Here is a 21,250-nt window from a genome sequence, read left to right on the forward strand (position 1 = left end):
TTTTTTTTCAACAAAAATGTTTACATACTTATATGTATATATTATATAAATTTATCATTGGCATTGATAGCAGCACAATTGGCACAATACGTCATGAATTAGTATATTAGTATAGCACAGAAACAGTTTAACAGTTAAGCTATTAAACCGTTAAAAAGTTGAGCGGAAGAATATTCTATGAATCCTGTGGTAAAGACGGAATAAAAAGAATACCCCAGCTGTAGTTCCAACCCCGGTTGCCTATCTTTGAAAACACACTTTTTCTACGTGATACGTGGGTTACTCAAGTAGTAAACTGAAGGAAGTTAATATGCCAACGACCATACCACGCTGAATACATCGGTTCTCGTCCGATCACCGAAATTAAGCAGCGTCGGGCGCGGTTAGTACTTAGATGGGGGACCGCTTGGGAACACCGCGTGTTGTTGGCTCCCAACAACCTTTTTGTTTTAATTTCCTATTTCTTATTGTTTTTTTCCAACAAAAATATTTACATACTTATATGTATATATTATATAAATTTATCATTGGCGTTGATAGCAGCACAATTGGCACAATACGTCATGAATTAGTATATTAGTATAGCACAGAAACAGTTTAACAGTTAAGCTATTAAACCGTTAAAAAGTTGAGCGGAAGAATATTCTATGAATCCTGTGGTAAAGACGGAATAAAAAGAATACCCCAGCTGTAGTTCCAACCCCGGTTGCCTATCTTTGAAAACACACTTTTTCTACGTGATACGTGGGTTACTCAAGTAGTAAACTGAAGGAAGTTAATATGCCAACGACCATACCACGCTGAATACATCGGTTCTCGTCCGATCACCGAAATTAAGCAGCGTCGGGATAAGGGCGCGGTTAGTACTTAGATGGGGGACCGCTTGGGAACACCGCGTGTTGTTGGCTCCCAACAACCTTTTTGTTTTAATTTCTTATTTTTTTTTTTTTTTTTTTTCCAACAAAAATATTTACATACTTATATGTATATATTATATAAATTTATCATTGGCATTGATAGCAGCACAATTGGCACAATACGTCATGAATTAGTATATTAGTATAGCACAGAAACAGTTTAACAGTTAAGCTATTAAACCGTTAAAAAGTTGAGCGGAAGAATATTCTATGAATCCTGTGGTAAAGACGGAATAAAAAGAATACCCCAGCTGTAGTTCCAACCCCGGTTGCCTATCTTTGAAAACACACTTTTTCTACGTGATACGTGGGTTACTCAAGTAGTAAACTGAAGGAAGTTAATATGCCAACGACCATACCACGCTGAATACATCGGTTCTCGTCCGATCACCGAAATTAAGCAGCGTCGGGATAAGGGCGCGGTTAGTACTTAGATGGGGGACCGCTTGGGAACACCGCGTGTTGTTGGCTCCCAACAACCTTTTTGTTTTAATTTCCTATTTCTTATTTTTGTTGTTTTTTTTTTTTCAACAAAAATATTTACATACTTATATGTATATATTATATAAATTTATCATTGGCATTGATAGCAGCACAATTGGCACAATACGTCATGAATTAGTATATTAGTATAGCACAGAAACAGTTTAACAGTTAAGCTATTAAACCGTTAAAAAGTTGAGCGGAAGAATATTCTATGAATCCTGTGGTAAAGACGGAATAAAAAGAATACCCCAGCTGTAGTTCCAACCCCGGTTGCCTATCTTTGAAAACACACTTTTTCTACGTGATACGTGGGTTACTCAAGTAGTAAACTGAAGGAAGTTAATATGCCAACGACCATACCACGCTGAATACATCGGTTCTCGTCCGATCACCGAAATTAAGCAGCGTCGGGCGCGGTTAGTACTTAGATGGGGGACCGCTTGGGAACACCGCGTGTTGTTGGCTCCCAACAACCTTTTTGTTTTAATTTCCTATTTCTTATTTCTTATTTTTTTTCAACAAAAATGTTTACATACTTATATGTATATATTATATAAATTTATCATTGGCATTGATAGCAGCACAATTGGCACAATACGTCATGAATTAGTATATTAGTATAGCACAGAAACAGTTTAACAGTTAAGCTATTAAACCGTTAAAAAGTTGAGCGGAAGAATATTCTATGAATCCTGTGGTAAAGACGGAATAAAAAGAATACCCCAGCTGTAGTTCCAACCCCGGTTGCCTATCTTTGAAAACACACTTTTTCTACGTGATACGTGGGTTACTCAAGTAGTAAACTGAAGGAAGTTAATATGCCAACGACCATACCACGCTGAATACATCGGTTCTCGTCCGATCACCGAAATTAAGCAGCGTCGGGCGCGGTTAGTACTTAGATGGGGGACCGCTTGGGAACACCGCGTGTTGTTGGCTCCCAACAACCTTTTTGTTTTAATTTCCTATTTCTTATTTTTTTTTCAACAAAAATATTTACATACTTTTATGTATATATTATATAAATTTATCATTGGCGTTGATAGCAGCACAATTGGCACAATACGTCATGAATTAGTATATTAGTATAGCACAGAAACAGTTTAACAGTTAAGCTATTAAACCGTTAAAAAGTTGAGCGGAAGAATATTCTATGAATCCTGTGGTAAAGACGGAATAAAAAGAATACCCCAGCTGTAGTTCCAACCCCGGTTGCCTATCTTTGAAAACACACTTTTTCTACGTGATACGTGGGTTACTCAAGTAGTAAACTGAAGGAAGTTAATATGCCAACGACCATACCACGCTGAATACATCGGTTCTCGTCCGATCACCGAAATTAAGCAGCGTCGGGCGCGGTTAGTACTTAGATGGGGGACCGCTTGGGAACACCGCGTGTTGTTGGCTCCCAACAACCTTTTTGTTTTAATTTTTTTTTTTTTTTTTTCCAACAAAAATATTTACATACTTATATGTATATATTATATAAATTTATCATTGGCGTTGATAGCAGCACAATTGGCACAATACGTCATGAATTAGTATATTAGTATAGCACAGAAACAGTTTAACAGTTAAGCTATTAAACCGTTAAAAAGTTGAGCGGAAGAATATTCTATGAATCCTGTGGTAAAGACGGAATAAAAAGAATACCCCAGCTGTAGTTCCAACCCCGGTTGCCTATCTTTGAAAACACACTTTTTCTACGTGATACGTGGGTTACTCAAGTAGTAAACTGAAGGAAGTTAATATGCCAACGACCATACCACGCTGAATACATCGGTTCTCGTCCGATCACCGAAATTAAGCAGCGTCGGGCGCGGTTAGTACTTAGATGGGGGACCGCTTGGGAACACCGCGTGTTGTTGGCTCCCAACAACCTTTTTGTTTTAATTTCCTATTTCTTATTTTTTTTTCAACAAAAATATTTACATACTTATATGTATATATTATATAAATTTATCATTGGCATTGATAGCAGCACAATTGGCACAATACGTCATGAATTAGTATATTAGTATAGCACAGAAACAGTTTAACAGTTAAGCTATTAAACCGTTAAAAAGTTGAGCGGAAGAATATTCTATGAATCCTGTGGTAAAGACGGAATAAAAAGAATACCCCAGCTGTAGTTCCAACCCCGGTTGCCTATCTTTGAAAACACACTTTTTCTACGTGATACGTGGGTTACTCAAGTAGTAAACTGAAGGAAGTTAATATGCCAACGACCATACCACGCTGAATACATCGGTTCTCGTCCGATCACCGAAATTAAGCAGCGTCGGGCGCGGTTAGTACTTAGATGGGGGACCGCTTGGGAACACCGCGTGTTGTTGGCTCCCAACAACCTTTTTGTTTTAATTTCCTATTTCTTATTTTTTTTTTTTTTTTTTTTTTTTTTCAACAAAAATATTTACATACTTTTATGTATATATTATATAAATTTATCATTGGCGTTGATAGCAGCACAATTGGCACAATACGTCATGAATTAGTATATTAGTATAGCACAGAAACAGTTTAACAGTTAAGCTATTAAACCGTTAAAAAGTTGAGCGGAAGAATATTCTATGAATCCTGTGGTAAAGACGGAATAAAAAGAATACCCCAGCTGTAGTTCCAACCCCGGTTGCCTATCTTTGAAAACACACTTTTTCTACGTGATACGTGGGTTACTCAAGTAGTAAACTGAAGGAAGTTAATATGCCAACGACCATACCACGCTGAATACATCGGTTCTCGTCCGATCACCGAAATTAAGCAGCGTCGGGCGCGGTTAGTACTTAGATGGGGGACCGCTTGGGAACACCGCGTGTTGTTGGCTCCCAACAACCTTTTTGTTTTAATTTCCTATTTCTTATTTTTTTTTTTTTTTTTCAACAAAAATATTTACATACTTTTATGTATATATTATATAAATTTATCATTGGCGTTGATAGCAGCACAATTGGCACAATACGTCATGAATTAGTATATTAGTATAGCACAGAAACAGTTTAACAGTTAAGCTATTAAACCGTTAAAAAGTTGAGCGGAAGAATATTCTATGAATCCTGTGGTAAAGACGGAATAAAAAGAATACCCCAGCTGTAGTTCCAACCCCGGTTGCCTATCTTTGAAAACACACTTTTTCTACGTGATACGTGGGTTACTCAAGTAGTAAACTGAAGGAAGTTAATATGCCAACGACCATACCACGCTGAATACATCGGTTCTCGTCCGATCACCGAAATTAAGCAGCGTCGGGATAAGGGCGCGGTTAGTACTTAGATGGGGGACCGCTTGGGAACACCGCGTGTTGTTGGCTCCCAACAACCTTTTTGTTTTAATTTTTTTTTTTTTTTTTTTCCAACAAAAATATTTACATACTTATATGTATATATTATATAAATTTATCATTGGCGTTGATAGCAGCACAATTGGCACAATACGTCATGAATTAGTATATTAGTATAGCACAGAAACAGTTTAACAGTTAAGCTATTAAACCGTTAAAAAGTTGAGCGGAAGAATATTCTATGAATCCTGTGGTAAAGACGGAATAAAAAGAATACCCCAGCTGTAGTTCCAACCCCGGTTGCCTATCTTTGAAAACACACTTTTTCTACGTGATACGTGGGTTACTCAAGTAGTAAACTGAAGGAAGTTAATATGCCAACGACCATACCACGCTGAATACATCGGTTCTCGTCCGATCACCGAAATTAAGCAGCGTCGGGCGCGGTTAGTACTTAGATGGGGGACCGCTTGGGAACACCGCGTGTTGTTGGCTCCCAACAACCTTTTTGTTTTAATTTCCTATTTCTTATTTTCGTTGTTGTTTTTTTTTTTTTTTCAACAAAAATATTTACATACTTATATGTATATATTATATAAATTTATCATTGGCATTGATAGCAGCACAATTGGCACAATACGTCATGAATTAGTATATTAGTATAGCACAGAAACAGTTTAACAGTTAAGCTATTAAACCGTTAAAAAGTTGAGCGGAAGAATATTCTATGAATCCTGTGGTAAAGACGGAATAAAAAGAATACCCCAGCTGTAGTTCCAACCCCGGTTGCCTATCTTTGAAAACACACTTTTTCTACGTGATACGTGGGTTACTCAAGTAGTAAACTGAAGGAAGTTAATATGCCAACGACCATACCACGCTGAATACATCGGTTCTCGTCCGATCACCGAAATTAAGCAGCGTCGGGCGCGGTTAGTACTTAGATGGGGGACCGCTTGGGAACACCGCGTGTTGTTGGCTCCCAACAACCTTTTTGTTTTAATTTCCTATTTCTTATTTTTTTTTTTTTTTCAACAAAAATATTTACATACTTATATGTATATATTATATAAATTTATCATTGGCATTGATAGCAGCACAATTGGCACAATACGTCATGAATTAGTATATTAGTATAGCACAGAAACAGTTTAACAGTTAAGCTATTAAACCGTTAAAAAGTTGAGCGGAAGAATATTCTATGAATCCTGTGGTAAAGACGGAATAAAAAGAATACCCCAGCTGTAGTTCCAACCCCGGTTGCCTATCTTTGAAAACACACTTTTTCTACGTGATACGTGGGTTACTCAAGTAGTAAACTGAAGGAAGTTAATATGCCAACGACCATACCACGCTGAATACATCGGTTCTCGTCCGATCACCGAAATTAAGCAGCGTCGGGATAAGGGCGCGGTTAGTACTTAGATGGGGGACCGCTTGGGAACACCGCGTGTTGTTGGCTCCCAACAACCTTTTTGTTTTAATTTTTTTTTTTTTTTTTTTCCAACAAAAATATTTACATACTTATATGTATATATTATATAAATTTATCATTGGCATTGATAGCAGCACAATTGGCACAATACGTCATGAATTAGTATATTAGTATAGCACAGAAACAGTTTAACAGTTAAGCTATTAAACCGTTAAAAAGTTGAGCGGAAGAATATTCTATGAATCCTGTGGTAAAGACGGAATAAAAAGAATACCCCAGCTGTAGTTCCAACCCCGGTTGCCTATCTTTGAAAACACACTTTTTCTACGTGATACGTGGGTTACTCAAGTAGTAAACTGAAGGAAGTTAATATGCCAACGACCATACCACGCTGAATACATCGGTTCTCGTCCGATCACCGAAATTAAGCAGCGTCGGGCGCGGTTAGTACTTAGATGGGGGACCGCTTGGGAACACCGCGTGTTGTTGGCTCCCAACAACCTTTTTGTTTTAATTTTTTTTTTTTTTTTTCCAACAAAAATATTTACATACTTATATGTATATATTATATAAATTTATCATTGGCGTTGATAGCAGCACAATTGGCACAATACGTCATGAATTAGTATATTAGTATAGCACAGAAACAGTTTAACAGTTAAGCTATTAAACCGTTAAAAAGTTGAGCGGAAGAATATTCTATGAATCCTGTGGTAAAGACGGAATAAAAAGAATACCCCAGCTGTAGTTCCAACCCCGGTTGCCTATCTTTGAAAACACACTTTTTCTACGTGATACGTGGGTTACTCAAGTAGTAAACTGAAGGAAGTTAATATGCCAACGACCATACCACGCTGAATACATCGGTTCTCGTCCGATCACCGAAATTAAGCAGCGTCGGGCGCGGTTAGTACTTAGATGGGGGACCGCTTGGGAACACCGCGTGTTGTTGGCTCCCAACAACCTTTTTGTTTTAATTTCCTATTTCTTATTTTTTTTTCAACAAAAATATTTACATACTTTTATGTATATATTATATAAATTTATCATTGGCGTTGATAGCAGCACAATTGGCACAATACGTCATGAATTAGTATATTAGTATAGCACAGAAACAGTTTAACAGTTAAGCTATTAAACCGTTAAAAAGTTGAGCGGAAGAATATTCTATGAATCCTGTGGTAAAGACGGAATAAAAAGAATACCCCAGCTGTAGTTCCAACCCCGGTTGCCTATCTTTGAAAACACACTTTTTCTACGTGATACGTGGGTTACTCAAGTAGTAAACTGAAGGAAGTTAATATGCCAACGACCATACCACGCTGAATACATCGGTTCTCGTCCGATCACCGAAATTAAGCAGCGTCGGGCGCGGTTAGTACTTAGATGGGGGACCGCTTGGGAACACCGCGTGTTGTTGGCTCCCAACAACCTTTTTGTTTTAATTTTTTTTTTTTTTTTCCAACAAAAATATTTACATACTTATATGTATATATTATATAAATTTATCATTGGCGTTGATAGCAGCACAATTGGCACAATACGTCATGAATTAGTATATTAGTATAGCACAGAAACAGTTTAACAGTTAAGCTATTAAACCGTTAAAAAGTTGAGCGGAAGAATATTCTATGAATCCTGTGGTAAAGACGGAATAAAAAGAATACCCCAGCTGTAGTTCCAACCCCGGTTGCCTATCTTTGAAAACACACTTTTTCTACGTGATACGTGGGTTACTCAAGTAGTAAACTGAAGGAAGTTAATATGCCAACGACCATACCACGCTGAATACATCGGTTCTCGTCCGATCACCGAAATTAAGCAGCGTCGGGTTAAGGGCGCGGTTAGTACTTAGATGGGGGACCGCTTGGGAACACCGCGTGTTGTTGGCTCCCAACAACCTTTTTGTTTTAATTTTTTTTTTTTTTTTTTCCAACAAAAATATTTACATACTTATATGTATATATTATATAAATTTATCATTGGCGTTGATAGCAGCACAATTGGCACAATACGTCATGAATTAGTATATTAGTATAGCACAGAAACAGTTTAACAGTTAAGCTATTAAACCGTTAAAAAGTTGAGCGGAAGAATATTCTATGAATCCTGTGGTAAAGACGGAATAAAAAGAATACCCCAGCTGTAGTTCCAACCCCGGTTGCCTATCTTTGAAAACACACTTTTTCTACGTGATACGTGGGTTACTCAAGTAGTAAACTGAAGGAAGTTAATATGCCAACGACCATACCACGCTGAATACATCGGTTCTCGTCCGATCACCGAAATTAAGCAGCGTCGGGCGCGGTTAGTACTTAGATGGGGGACCGCTTGGGAACACCGCGTGTTGTTGGCTCCCAACAACCTTTTTGTTTTAATTTCCTATTTCTTATTTTTTTTTCAACAAAAATATTTACATACTTATATGTATATATTATATAAATTTATCATTGGCATTGATAGCAGCACAATTGGCACAATACGTCATGAATTAGTATATTAGTATAGCACAGAAACAGTTTAACAGTTAAGCTATTAAACCGTTAAAAAGTTGAGCGGAAGAATATTCTATGAATCCTGTGGTAAAGACGGAATAAAAAGAATACCCCAGCTGTAGTTCCAACCCCGGTTGCCTATCTTTGAAAACACACTTTTTCTACGTGATACGTGGGTTACTCAAGTAGTAAACTGAAGGAAGTTAATATGCCAACGACCATACCACGCTGAATACATCGGTTCTCGTCCGATCACCGAAATTAAGCAGCGTCGGGCGCGGTTAGTACTTAGATGGGGGACCGCTTGGAACACCGCGTGTTGTTGGCTCCCAACAACCTTTTTGTTTTAATTTCCTATTTCTTATTTTTTTTTTTTTTTCAACAAAAATATTTACATACTTATATTTATATTATGTATATATTATATAAATTTATCATTGGCATTGATAGCAGCACAATTGGCACAATACGTCATGAATTAGTATATTAGTATAGCACAGAAACAGTTTAACAGTTAAGCTATTAAACCGTTAAAAAGTTGAGCGGAAGAATATTCTATGAATCCTGTGGTAAAGACGGAATAAAAAGAATACCCCAGCTGTAGTTCCAACCCCGGTTGCCTATCTTTGAAAACACACTTTTTCTACGTGATACGTGGGTTACTCAAGTAGTAAACTGAAGGAAGTTAATATGCCAACGACCATACCACGCTGAATACATCGGTTCTCGTCCGATCACCGAAATTAAGCAGCGTCGGGCGCGGTTAGTACTTAGATGGGGGACCGCTTGGGAACACCGCGTGTTGTTGGCTCCCAACAACCTTTTTGTTTTAATTTCCTATTTCTTATTTTTTTTTTTTTTTTCAACAAAAATATTTACATACTTATACTTATATTATGTATATATTATATAAATTTATCATTGGCATTGATAGCAGCACAATTGGCACAATACGTCATGAATTAGTATATTAGTATAGCACAGAAACAGTTTAACAGTTAAGCTATTAAACCGTTAAAAAGTTGAGCGGAAGAATATTCTATGAATCCTGTGGTAAAGACGGAATAAAAAGAATACCCCAGCTGTAGTTCCAACCCCGGTTGCCTATCTTTGAAAACACACTTTTTCTACGTGATACGTGGGTTACTCAAGTAGTAAACTGAAGGAAGTTAATATGCCAACGACCATACCACGCTGAATACATCGGTTCTCGTCCGATCACCGAAATTAAGCAGCGTCGGGCGCGGTTAGTACTTAGATGGGGGACCGCTTGGGAACACCGCGTGTTGTTGGCTCCCAACAACCTTTTTGTTTTAATTTTTTTTTTTTTTTTTTTTTTTTTCCAACAAAAATATTTAAATAATTATATTTATATGTATATATTATATAAATTTATCATTGGCGTTGATAGCAGCACAATTGGCACAATACGTCATGAATTAGTATATTAGTATAGCACAGAAACAGTTTAACAGTTAAGCTATTAAACCGTTAAAAAGTTGAGCGGAAGAATATTCTATGAATCCTGTGGTAAAGACGGAATAAAAAGAATACCCCAGCTGTAGTTCCAACCCCGGTTGCCTATCTTTGAAAACACACTTTTTCTACGTGATACGTGGGTTACTCAAGTAGTAAACTGAAGGAAGTTAATATGCCAACGACCATACCACGCTGAATACATCGGTTCTCGTCCGATCACCGAAATTAAGCAGCGTCGGGCTAAGGGCGCTGTTAGTATACCGCGTTTGTTGGGTCTGAACAAATTTTTGTTCCTTTTTGTAAAGAATGGAAGTACTCCGAACGTTCGGAGTGAAAAAAGAAACACGTGTGTCGTTTAGTCCAGAGAACGTATATTTATAGAGAAGGTCCAACAACGGACAAAGCGTGTGACTGTCAAAAGCTAACAAAATGCGATGGGTGGCATTTCACCACAGCTGGCTAAAGAAGGAGAAACTTTAACAGTGGGCGCGTGAACAGAGCTGAGCATTCAATGAAAATTATGCTCAGAAAATATACATTCCTTATTACAGACGTATGTTAGTCTTTTGGATATAATTATACACGTTTACATGCAATCATATTAATTGATATGATTATCATTTTGCATATTTTTCTGATGCATGCAAAACTGATAACATTTCTAATAAAATTATGCTATTTTCAATTTTAGTTAATTTGCGAATAAGAGTTAATTTATTAAATATTTTATAATGTTTGATAATATTATATAATTTCATATAAATATGTATGAATATGGTTGTATATACATATGTACATATGTATATGAGATACCCTAAAACACTTAATATTATATATTACAACAATATTATACGTAAATCACATTTCATCATTTAAATTTTCATATGCATCTAGATATTAACACATAGTTACATACATACTTATGTAGGTAGAATTCAACTTCAAATATTATCATTTAGTAAAAAGTGTGCACGCACTGCTCTATATGTACATATGTACATATGCATATGTGTACGACATTGCCGAACAAATAGTGTATACACAAACCAACATACAAATATGCGTACACATGTAAATACAAGAATCGTTTCAAATAGCATCAAACATACTTATATGCGTACACATGTAAATATGTGCGTATGGCATTCCACACAAATAATGCATACACAACATACATACTTATATGCGTACACATGTAGATATGTCACCCGCAAACAGTACAAATATTGTTCTACAAAAACAACAATCGTCTAATATAGCATCAGCAGCGTCACCAGGTCAATATGGCAGCCAAATAGTCGATGCTCAAATTTGTAGGAAAGCACACAACAACAATATATTCATTCATGAACGCAAGCGCACTTTCAACAGGCAAACTCGCTTCATTTCGTAAAAGTAGACACCATTACATCCTCCCCGAGCACGCCTTTGCCAAGAAGCGTCTTTTCGCGACGATGGCAAAAGCTAAAAATCATAAATTGAACATCTTTCTGATGCTTTCTTCACAGAAAGAAGTGACAAAAGTGGCAACATAGGAGTTGTCGATTTATAATATTTGTCTAAATATTTTTCCGTGACTCGCAAAACTGCGTCGATATGTATGCAAGCTCATACATATGCATACATATTTACGCACGTTGGAAGGCGAAAGCTGTTACAGCGGCAAGGGAAGCGGTAACAATCGGCGATCGTTGTTAGTTTCTTTCGGGGCGTCTCGTCGCGTCAGTGCTTCGACAGATTGATGTGCTGAACACAGAACGCGACAGATTGCAAGCGCCATCTGAATCTGATATTGAAATACACACATTCTTAAGGACACAGTTATTTAGACAGCTGCACAACTACATAACTGTGTCCATATGAACGTGTATATTTTAATATTTGACAGATGTCGCTTGCAGTCTGCCCGCTCAATGTGTTCAGCATTTGACTCTTTGACAAAACGTCTGTTTCGGGCCATTGGTTGACCGTGAAAACAGAGATGCGAAAGATGCGTGCGACACTTGTTATTATGAATATATGTACATACATACATATATATGTGGCTCGCATTTGCTTTCGTAAACATACAAATGTGCCAAAGAAATAATATACATATGTTACATATGGAAATGATAACGAAATAATCCGATATGCATATTTCATGAAGGTCATCAATTTTCTTTGAAGAAATGAGATCATTTTGCACATCTTTTTCTACAAAGGTCTTGGTCTTTTAACTTGTTATCAAAACTTTTAAAGACCTGACCTGTAAATAAATATGTATGTATGTATGTATATATCTTATCAAACCTACATTAATTAAAGATTTACATCCATAGGTAATAATGCATGTATTTCCAAAGATTTTAAGGAATTCATCATGAAATAGCTCAATTTGTACGTACATAGATGTTTGTCTGCTTTGATATAAAATATATAGAAAATATACATACATATGTATGTTTGTATATAAATTATAAGCAGTCGTTTGCGCATTGTAAATATACCAATCTGTAAGCGTACATTTCTAACATTGAAATTACATATTTTTTCCCATTGGCTCTAATAACTACTCAGTTCTGTTATAGTCGTGCCCCTGATGTTAAGTGGTGAAATGCGCTAATAATTTTCTGTGGTGAAATGCACTCATCCAAAACAGTAAATATCCCAAAATTGAAATATCCCTAAATTTTTTGACATCGTGTGAACCTTCTCTATAAATATACGTCTCTGGTTTAGTCGAGATAGTGGGAAATGACTTGTATAGTCAAGTTTCAAACCAGAAAGGTAGTATAGACAGAGAACGTATATTTACGTTCTCTGGTATAGATAATTGCTTCATATTCAAGTTTCGAACCGTCGCAGAATTTGTTAAATTTATTATCGATTTTTCTGATAATAGGTTGGTGATGTTAATTATATCGATAGTCTTGCAGCTGTTTTACAGGAAAACTTCTCTCTATTTTAATATCTTTAATTGTTGCAATTTGTTTTGTTAAATTTTGTAAAGAAAATATAATGGAACGGGGTGATATGTGTCAAAGTTTAATTGAATGGTTTAAAACCCTCAATTTAACAGCTCCGCATTCCAATTTAGGTGAGACGAGTAATACTGAATAGAAAGTAGTGTCAATTTCTAAATACAGATGATTCAAACATACATATAAACTTCTTAAACTATATTTTTAGAGGAACTATCTGATGGAGTAGCCCTCGCGCAGGCATTAAATCAATTTGCTCCGGATGTCTTCACTGGTCTGTAATTATTCAAATTTAAATGTACAATATTATATTGACTAACGTTCTAGGTTCGTGGTTGTCGAAAATTAATTCGGGCATCAATTGGCGTTTAAAGATGAGTAATTTAAAAAAGGTTGTTGAAGGAGTGTATGATTATTATAGTGACGTATTAAGTTACTCGCTTGCGGACTTTGCACGACCCGATGCCCAGCGTATTGCTGAAAAATGTGATGCTGGTGAATTAGAGCGTCTGCTACAACTAATCCTTGGATGTGCTGTTAACTGTGCTGCAGGGCAAGATTATATTCGACAAATTATGTGTTTAGAAGAATCATTGCAAGCTAATATAATGCGTGCTTTACAAGATCTGGAGTCGACATGGCAGGGAGATTTCCCATCGCGCACGTCGCAAAGCATAACAAATTTTGATAATAAAATATTACAGGAAGAAAGAGACGCATTGGCTCAAAAATGTTTCGAAGCAGAAAAAAAGGTATTTCAAATATATTCTTATTTAATTAACTAGAGAACTTCCTCCTCGCTTTGCTTTGGCTAAGTTATACATTAATTATAACTATTCAATACAATATTTAATTCAATATAATATTTATGAATAAAAACGATTGAATTGATTTTTAACACAAAGGGATAGAAAGTATCCTATGCTCGGCCCCAGATTCTAAGCTATCTCCCCACCGATTTTCATAAAAATTTTAACACAAAATGTAACTTTTAGAATCTATTGCTGATAGAAGAAAAATCGAACATGCAGCAAGAGCTTGCAAAACTCCAGCTTGAAGTTCAACATCTACAGTCTTCAAAATCTGAAATTGGAGACGATGGAGTTTCTATCGGCCCCGTGCAAGCAGGATCTGTACGCTATTCCGAACTTAGGCGACAACTCGATCGTATGAAAGAAGACCTCTTACAGTCAGATGCCACTAGAGAAGATTTAAAATTAAAAGTTCAACAGCAGGAAAAAGAAATGCAAACCATGCAACAGCGAATCGATGAACTTACCGTAAGTAATACTATTGAAATTAAAAAAAATATATATTATTTTTTCTATATTTTTATATTTAGAAAAGTACTTCGGAATTAATGCAACTGAAAGATGAAGTTGACGTATTGAGAGAATCAAATGATAAATTAAAAGAATGTGAAATACAGTTAGACACTTATAAAAAACGTTTGGAAGAATATAACGATTTAAAAAAGCATATTAAAATATTAGAAGAAAGAAGTGCTGATTATGTACAGCAAATAGTGCAATTCGAAGAAGATGCTAAAAAATCTGCAACACTTAAGGGACAAGTGGAACTTTTCAAAAATAAGGTTTGCTATATACAACATTCATTGTTAGTATACATATATATATGTACTTATGTATGAGTAAAAAAAACATTACTTGCCTGCAGATTCAAGACCTGCATACACAACTTGATGGAGAAATGAGTAAAAATGTTAAATTAGAATTTGATAATAAAAATCTTGAAAGCAATATTTGTGCATTGCAACGTGCCAAGGAAAGTTTACTTAAAGAGCGGGATAATCTTCGAGAAGCTTTAGACGAACTTAAATGTGGGCAACTTTCGACAAGTTCTGGAAGTAAGTACAACTACACTTTAAAACTCCATTATAAATTACATTTCATTATTTTTTTCATCAAACATTTATTATTCAAGGCCTGAATGGAAACACAATGTCTAAAGAACTACAACCTACCGCACTTGTAGAAAAAGTACACCGTTTGGAATTGGAAAATAAAGCTTTGCGTGAAGGTCAAGGTGGTCAAACGGCATTAACGGTAAGTAAACATATATATGTAGTATTCCAACCATTCAGCAATGAAAATCTCTTGTATATAGCAACTTTTGGATGATGCAAATAAACGCAATGATAATTTACGCGAACAATTGAAGTTAGCCAATGAACGGATACTATCACTGTCGCATGCTTCACAGAGTGGAGATCCAAATCTCAAAGAGTAAGTTCTGTCTATACGCTCACAAGTATATATTTATATATTTATATCTTGGAAAGGGTAATTAGGTTTGCTAAACACAGAAGCAAATTTTGCAAACTTTTATATATACACTTATATAAATAATTAGCTTGACGAGCCATTAATTTATCCAAGTCCGTCGGTCTCTCTGTATATACGCAAACTAGTCCTTCAGTTTTCCAAATATCGATCTGTAATTTTGCACATGACCTTTTCTCTTTAAGCAGCTGCTCATTTGTTGGCATTGCCGATATTTTTGTTAAAAACAGGGCTACGATCTACGAACAAATCATTTCGATCAATCGCTATAGTAACAGCCGTCATACAAACTGAACGATCAAAATCAAGCCTTGCATGGAAACCTTATTTATTTGTAGAGATATTTACACGAAATTTGACATCAATTATTATTTAAAGCAATACATTTTTCGTTTTTTATATCGGATCACTATAGCAACTACAGTAACTGCCAAATAAACTGATCGATTAAAATTCGCTCCTTGTCACTAACTGTTAACTTTTTTATTTGTCGAGATATCTTCTCGAAATTTAACACGAATTATTGTCCAAAAAAAACCTACAAATCTCAGAACAAATGTTTTAGATCGATTCACTATAGGATATAGTTTACATACAAACTGAACGATGCAAATTACCTTCTTAAATGCGAACTTTTTTATTTGTGAGGGTATTATGGTTTTGTAGCAACCGAAGTTAATGCTTTTTCTTGTTCTTATTTATAACAGGTTTGAATTTGGCAAGCAAATTAAGCAACTAATGGAACTAAATGAACAAAAAAGTAAAGTAAAATACATAATCTTGCGAGTAATATTTTTGTTTTTAACAATTCAAAAACCTTTTTTTCAGCTTTGCAATTAGAGGAATCAGTTTCTCAAAATGTGTCTTTGCAAAATAAGATAACACAATTGGAAAATACACTCACCACTCGTGAACAAGATCTTTTGGCTTGTGATGCGAAATATAGAAAATGTGTGGATAAAGCAAAGGAAGTAATAAAAAGTCTTGATCCAAGGCTTGCCAATGGTATGCTAATTTCAAGCTGATTGACAGAATGAAAAAAAAATGTATGTTTCTTTTTTTACAGTTATCGATGTAAATCTGCTTGAGCGGTCGCAGGATTCTGAAGAAGAACCAAAAGCAGGAATGAGTACGTTGGAGGAGCAATTAATGACAACGGCTTTTTACAGGTCTTTTGATATAAATACTTGTTTTAGTTGTATTGCGTTCTGTTAACCTGTATTTTTATGTTTTATTTTACAGATTGGGCGTAAATGCACAACGTGATGCAATTGATGCTAAACTGGCTTTATTAATGGGACAGGGACAGACATTTTTAGCGCGTCAACGTCAATCTGCGCCCCGAAAATCACTAACGACATTTAAGAACAAATAAAATTCCTTTATATATTTAGTATATTTCTTCAAGTTAGATAGGAATTATACCCCGAATTATTAATACAAGTTGGCAATAGTAATTATTTAATATCATATCCAAAATGAGCGTATATTTTGCGTACCTATTTTTTGTATAATTATATTGGACATGCATTAACATAATTATTTATACAAAACTCCACAAGTTTTATACAAAGCAAACTTAAGATTTGCCAATAAGAAATAATTAAAATATTTCTTTGAATTCTTTGAACAGATCTTATCTGTACGCTGTTACCTTCATAAACACATTTAATTAATATATTATTGGTTGTATTAATTTTATTATACATTCACAAGTATTAAAAATATACATATTATTATATTTATTATTCATTTATATTTGTGTGTATTTTTTTTATAGATAACTGCCTTTTCTAGCGGTTTCGCGAATAGCAAATAGCAGTTTATAATATAATAATTAATAAATACTCATTGGAGCAAGAAAAAAAAGTAAATTTCGGTTGTACCCTTTGCAAACAAAAAAGTTTTCCATACAAGAATTTGGTTTTTATCTGTAATTTTTTATGGCACTTATGAGCTATAGTAGGCCAATAAGTACAATATGGTCGAAGAATATACCGTGGATAATATCCATGTTAAATTGGTTGAATATACAATTCGTCAAATAAAAATGTGCCACAAGGCAATAATTTTTGGCCGGTCAGTCTGTGACAGCTAAATGGTATCGGCGGTTAAAAAAGGACGTTTGCAAAATTTTATATCGATATCTTCGAAACCAAGAAACTATAGGTTGTGTATATACAAATAGACAGACAGAGGAGCATGTCCAGATTGACTACGATTTAATCGCCAACAACAACAACGGATTCTACGATATTTCGCCCCAAGGAGTGCGATCATTGCTTGGAGCTGATCCTATTAAATATAATATCTAAAAGTCAAATTTCTTCATTTTACGCAAAAGTTGTTGAAGAGCATAAAGAAACAAAAAAGTACGTTCACGAACACTTACTTACCTCACATTAAGCCTTGGGAGTAATAAACCAAGGGTTGCTACATGTTCTGTTATATAACACTGATAACTTATTTTCCTTTCACTAAACATAGTTTATTTTAATGCTAACAGCGTTCATAATAGAGCTTATTCCGCATTCAAAATCGACAATGATATATGTAGCACACTTGAAAATTATAACTTTTCGTTTTGCTTCCCGCAAGACATTTTTCACAATAATTAGTTGCAACGGCTAAGGCGAATTCAATTTGAAGTAACTCTGAATTCGCCTCGCCTGAAACTAAAGCTGAAACTTCATAATTCGCAAAAAAGGTGCCTTACTTAAATGGATGGGTAGAATATACACAAGTTTCTATAATTTATTATTTAAAGGAATTTACATAACTAACATTGTTTTGATTTTTACTCCAAGAGGAATACTTGAAACTACAAATAGCAAAAAAAAAATCAAAATTCAGCAGTCTTTGATTTCTGCTTAATTTATTCGCAGCATTCTAACTAGAAAGTTCTTATTGGGAAATTTTCAATGACGAATAACCTATTTACGCTTTTTAGATCATTTATATGTATGTATTTGTTTTTTAATTTTGTCTGGCACTCGAATTTGACATTTTAATACACCGGTATTTCCACAAAAGCCGTTTGAAACACATATGATAACATTATCTCTCATCGATATTAAAAATATTTTCATAATCAAATTATAATTATGAATTTAAACCATGGAATTAACATTTGATTTTTTGTTTAATTTTGTAATCCCCAAAATCTTATCTAAAACTAATTTTTAATCGCAAAGCCGTATTGAAAAATGTAAATGTATTTGGGATACGGGTTTAAAAAGAAATTTAATATGAAAAACCGAATTAAAAATTAATTTTTTAATCCGAAATACCAGATTGAAAAATAAAATTATAATTAAAAAAATATTTCCAAGCTTATAATTAAATACAAAAAAAAAAAAAATTGTTTCAGAATTAAAATTTGTTTGAGTTTGCATACTATTATTTTGAACCTTCAGTTTGCACTGGGCCGTCATCTCCAAGGATCACTGGTCGACAAGCTTACACATTCAAACAATTTATATTCTATAATTTTCAAGTTCTAATTTTGGGGTTAAAAATATAATTTTTAATTTTAAGTATTAAATTAAAAACTAAAACTTTCTAAATTAAATTTTTTTATTATAAATATATTTTTGAATTTTTAATTCTAAATTCATAAGAATAAAAATTGAATATTTTATGTCTAACCCCAGATGTTAGAATAATTAAAAATATAATTTTTAATACAAATTTTTTTTATTAAAAAATTTGCAAACCTGATTTAAAAAATGAAAAGTTGACGAAAAAATTAAAACCCCTTTCATCGTACAAAGTAACCGTCTAAAAACTTCTGATTTCTTTTCACAAAGACAATGTTACTTTCCAATTTTCACGTTTATCCCTTTAGAAGCCGCCTTTCAACAATACAATTGCAACAATTTTGTTTATAATTTTTTGGACAAATATGATTTATTTTATTTATTTTACATACATTCAATTTAATATCTTATACACATATGTTTATGCTAGTATGCCGCAACTAAAGTTGTGTATATGTATTTGTATGACTATATCTATTTTATGTACTAGTCTCTTTGGCACTGGTACGTTTCTACAATATGTAAATACAAATCTATATAGTCTAGCTTGTTAATAACATATTTGTAAACAAACCCTTTACTCATATATGTCTTTGTATTTTTTAAGTATCTTTATCTTTCAGATATCAATACTACACACATATAATATATAGCTGCTAAGCTTAAAATTAATAAAAAAATAAATAGCAAGTGATTTCAATTAATCTGTACATATGTACATATAGTATATTCATACATATATGATTAGAAAGTTTTTTGAAAATAAATATTTAACATAAAGCAACAGTCATTTACAGTAAGATTGTTATTATTATAAATTATGCCAATACATGTTCATATGTACATGTAACTATAAATGCAGATAACGTATTCTTTGGTGATTTTTAACAAAAAATTGCTTATTAATTAATCATATACAATAATATAACACAACTATAATTTTATTAATAGACATATGTACATACAATTTATATATATTTATGTTTTTTTTTTTTAATTCTAAACATAGTCTACAGTGAGTCACAAAAGGTTACAGCTACAATTCTCAAATTAAGCCATAACTTAACCAGAAATATACATAAACGATTTTTTATACAAATTTTTCTCAACTTATTCAAATATTAGGTTGTCAAATATCCCTTCTGCTCTTTTGCTCTTTATTCAATGTTTTATAAAAAGTATTACAGTGATCAGATTTAGTTCAAGTAGGCAGCGTTTCGTTCGTTAATCTGTTTCCACCTAAACGGCAACTTCATAATGCCGTCCTCGTAGAAGCCCCCCTTCCTATTTGCGAAGAACTCGAACAGCCACTTTTTTTGAGTTCAACTTTACACCAACAAGGGCTTTTGCCATGGACACGAACAGGTGGTAATCACTTGGCGCTATGTCCGGGCTATATGGTGGATGCGATAAAACCTCCCATCCGCGCTCCCGTAGCTTGTGACGAGTCATCAACGAAGTGTGTTGTGTGGCGTTGACCTGGTGAAACAATACACCCTTCTTGTTGGCCAATTCTGGCCGCTTCTGGTCGATCGCCTGCTTCAAGCGGTTCAGTTGTTCGCATTAGATGGTAGAATTAAGCGCCTGGCCATATGGGAGCAGCTTATAGTGGATGATTCCCATCTAATCTCACCAAACACACAGCAAAACCTTTCTGGCCGTCAATCCTGGCATGGTCACTGTTTGAGACGATTCACCGGCCTTCGACCACCACCGTTTTTGCTTGATATTGTCGTATGTGATCCATTTTTCGTCGCCAATCATCATCCGCTTCAAAAACAGGTCGAGTTCGTTCCGTTTCAGCAGGCGTTGATTCGGTCCAGAAGGTTTTTTTGCGTCAAATCATGCGGCACTCAAGCATAAAGCTTTTTTGCGTATCCAGCCTTCTGCAGATGGTTTAAAATGGTTTGGTGACTAACTCCCATGATCTGGGCGATGTCACGAGATGTCACATGCCGGTCTAACTCGATGTTTTCCATGATTTGATCGGTATTCGTCGTCACAGGTCATCCGCCGGCTGGCTTATCCATGTCGTTTTCATTTCACCGCTTTGAATCGTCAAACCAATCCTCCGCAGTTCGAAGTGATAGAGTACTATGCCCCAAAATAACATTAATCTCACGGAACGGATTTGCTTTTAAGGAAGGAAAACTTTAAAATAGCGCGATTTTCGGCGTTAGTGAACTCCATGTTTACACGTCTATAACTGTTGAACGCAATATCCAAACTAATCATGCATAGCGTCGTGTTGTAGGCTATGTCAAGACCTTTCAAAGGTCTTAGTATTATAGTACGAGTATTGCCTGATGCGAGCTCTGTAGCGCTTTATACATAGCCGCGAAATTCAAAAGACACA

At 34.8% G+C, this 21,250-nt stretch overlaps 1 protein-coding gene, 1 long non-coding RNA gene, 16 other non-coding genes and 5 pseudogenes across 18 annotated transcripts in view; all 23 read left to right on the forward strand.

Moving 5' to 3' along the window:
* LOC125776582 (uncharacterized) overlaps positions 1-21,224 on the forward strand; it is a 187,825-nt gene extending 166,601 nt beyond the window's left edge. Inside the window, exon 2 of the long non-coding RNA XR_007421831.1 lies at positions 21,149-21,224. This is a non-coding gene — a long non-coding RNA (uncharacterized LOC125776582). The remainder of the gene's footprint in view (positions 1-21,148) is intronic.
* LOC125776044 (5S ribosomal RNA) lies at positions 313-431 on the forward strand. The gene has a single exon (XR_007421465.1). It is a non-coding gene; the product is annotated as a 5S ribosomal RNA (ribosomal RNA).
* On the forward strand, positions 783-908 carry LOC125776030 (5S ribosomal RNA; annotated as a pseudogene).
* LOC125776031 (5S ribosomal RNA) lies at positions 1,263-1,388 on the forward strand (annotated as a pseudogene).
* LOC125775870 (5S ribosomal RNA) lies at positions 1,750-1,868 on the forward strand. The gene has a single exon (XR_007421424.1). It is a non-coding gene; the product is annotated as a 5S ribosomal RNA (ribosomal RNA).
* Positions 2,224-2,342, forward strand: LOC125775882 (5S ribosomal RNA). Its single transcript, XR_007421428.1, has one exon. It is a non-coding gene; the product is annotated as a 5S ribosomal RNA (ribosomal RNA).
* On the forward strand, positions 2,692-2,810 carry LOC125775893 (5S ribosomal RNA). Its single transcript, XR_007421429.1, has one exon. It is a non-coding gene; the product is annotated as a 5S ribosomal RNA (ribosomal RNA).
* Positions 3,156-3,274, forward strand: LOC125775905 (5S ribosomal RNA). Its single transcript, XR_007421431.1, has one exon. It is a non-coding gene; the product is annotated as a 5S ribosomal RNA (ribosomal RNA).
* On the forward strand, positions 3,624-3,742 carry LOC125775916 (5S ribosomal RNA). The gene has a single exon (XR_007421432.1). It is a non-coding gene; the product is annotated as a 5S ribosomal RNA (ribosomal RNA).
* On the forward strand, positions 4,109-4,227 carry LOC125775927 (5S ribosomal RNA). Its single transcript, XR_007421435.1, has one exon. It is a non-coding gene; the product is annotated as a 5S ribosomal RNA (ribosomal RNA).
* On the forward strand, positions 4,585-4,710 carry LOC125776032 (5S ribosomal RNA; annotated as a pseudogene).
* On the forward strand, positions 5,057-5,175 carry LOC125775938 (5S ribosomal RNA). The gene has a single exon (XR_007421437.1). It is a non-coding gene; the product is annotated as a 5S ribosomal RNA (ribosomal RNA).
* Positions 5,543-5,661, forward strand: LOC125775949 (5S ribosomal RNA). The gene has a single exon (XR_007421438.1). It is a non-coding gene; the product is annotated as a 5S ribosomal RNA (ribosomal RNA).
* On the forward strand, positions 6,017-6,142 carry LOC125776033 (5S ribosomal RNA; annotated as a pseudogene).
* On the forward strand, positions 6,489-6,607 carry LOC125775960 (5S ribosomal RNA). The gene has a single exon (XR_007421440.1). It is a non-coding gene; the product is annotated as a 5S ribosomal RNA (ribosomal RNA).
* Positions 6,952-7,070, forward strand: LOC125775972 (5S ribosomal RNA). Its single transcript, XR_007421441.1, has one exon. It is a non-coding gene; the product is annotated as a 5S ribosomal RNA (ribosomal RNA).
* LOC125775984 (5S ribosomal RNA) lies at positions 7,420-7,538 on the forward strand. Its single transcript, XR_007421444.1, has one exon. It is a non-coding gene; the product is annotated as a 5S ribosomal RNA (ribosomal RNA).
* LOC125776018 (5S ribosomal RNA) lies at positions 7,882-8,007 on the forward strand (annotated as a pseudogene).
* On the forward strand, positions 8,353-8,471 carry LOC125775995 (5S ribosomal RNA). The gene has a single exon (XR_007421448.1). It is a non-coding gene; the product is annotated as a 5S ribosomal RNA (ribosomal RNA).
* Positions 8,821-8,938, forward strand: LOC125776017 (5S ribosomal RNA). The gene has a single exon (XR_007421454.1). It is a non-coding gene; the product is annotated as a 5S ribosomal RNA (ribosomal RNA).
* LOC125776007 (5S ribosomal RNA) lies at positions 9,303-9,421 on the forward strand. Its single transcript, XR_007421450.1, has one exon. It is a non-coding gene; the product is annotated as a 5S ribosomal RNA (ribosomal RNA).
* LOC125776016 (5S ribosomal RNA) lies at positions 9,787-9,905 on the forward strand. The gene has a single exon (XR_007421453.1). It is a non-coding gene; the product is annotated as a 5S ribosomal RNA (ribosomal RNA).
* On the forward strand, positions 12,989-17,109 carry LOC105225632 (protein hook). Its single transcript, XM_011204181.4, has 12 exons — positions 12,989-13,168; positions 13,261-13,326; positions 13,380-13,804; positions 14,048-14,332; positions 14,395-14,646; positions 14,730-14,919; positions 14,997-15,118; positions 15,180-15,298; positions 16,063-16,115; positions 16,184-16,360; positions 16,422-16,524; positions 16,598-17,109. The coding sequence occupies exons 1-12, from the start codon at positions 13,090-13,092 to the stop codon at positions 16,728-16,730; spliced, it is 2,004 nt and encodes a 667-aa protein (XP_011202483.2). The 5' UTR covers positions 12,989-13,089; the 3' UTR covers positions 16,731-17,109.
* Positions 21,225-21,250: the final 26 nt, after the last annotated feature.

Source organism: Bactrocera dorsalis, chromosome 1 (genome assembly GCF_023373825.1).
Source record: "Bactrocera dorsalis isolate Fly_Bdor chromosome 1, ASM2337382v1, whole genome shotgun sequence".
Taxonomy (NCBI): domain Eukaryota; kingdom Metazoa; phylum Arthropoda; class Insecta; order Diptera; family Tephritidae; genus Bactrocera; species Bactrocera dorsalis.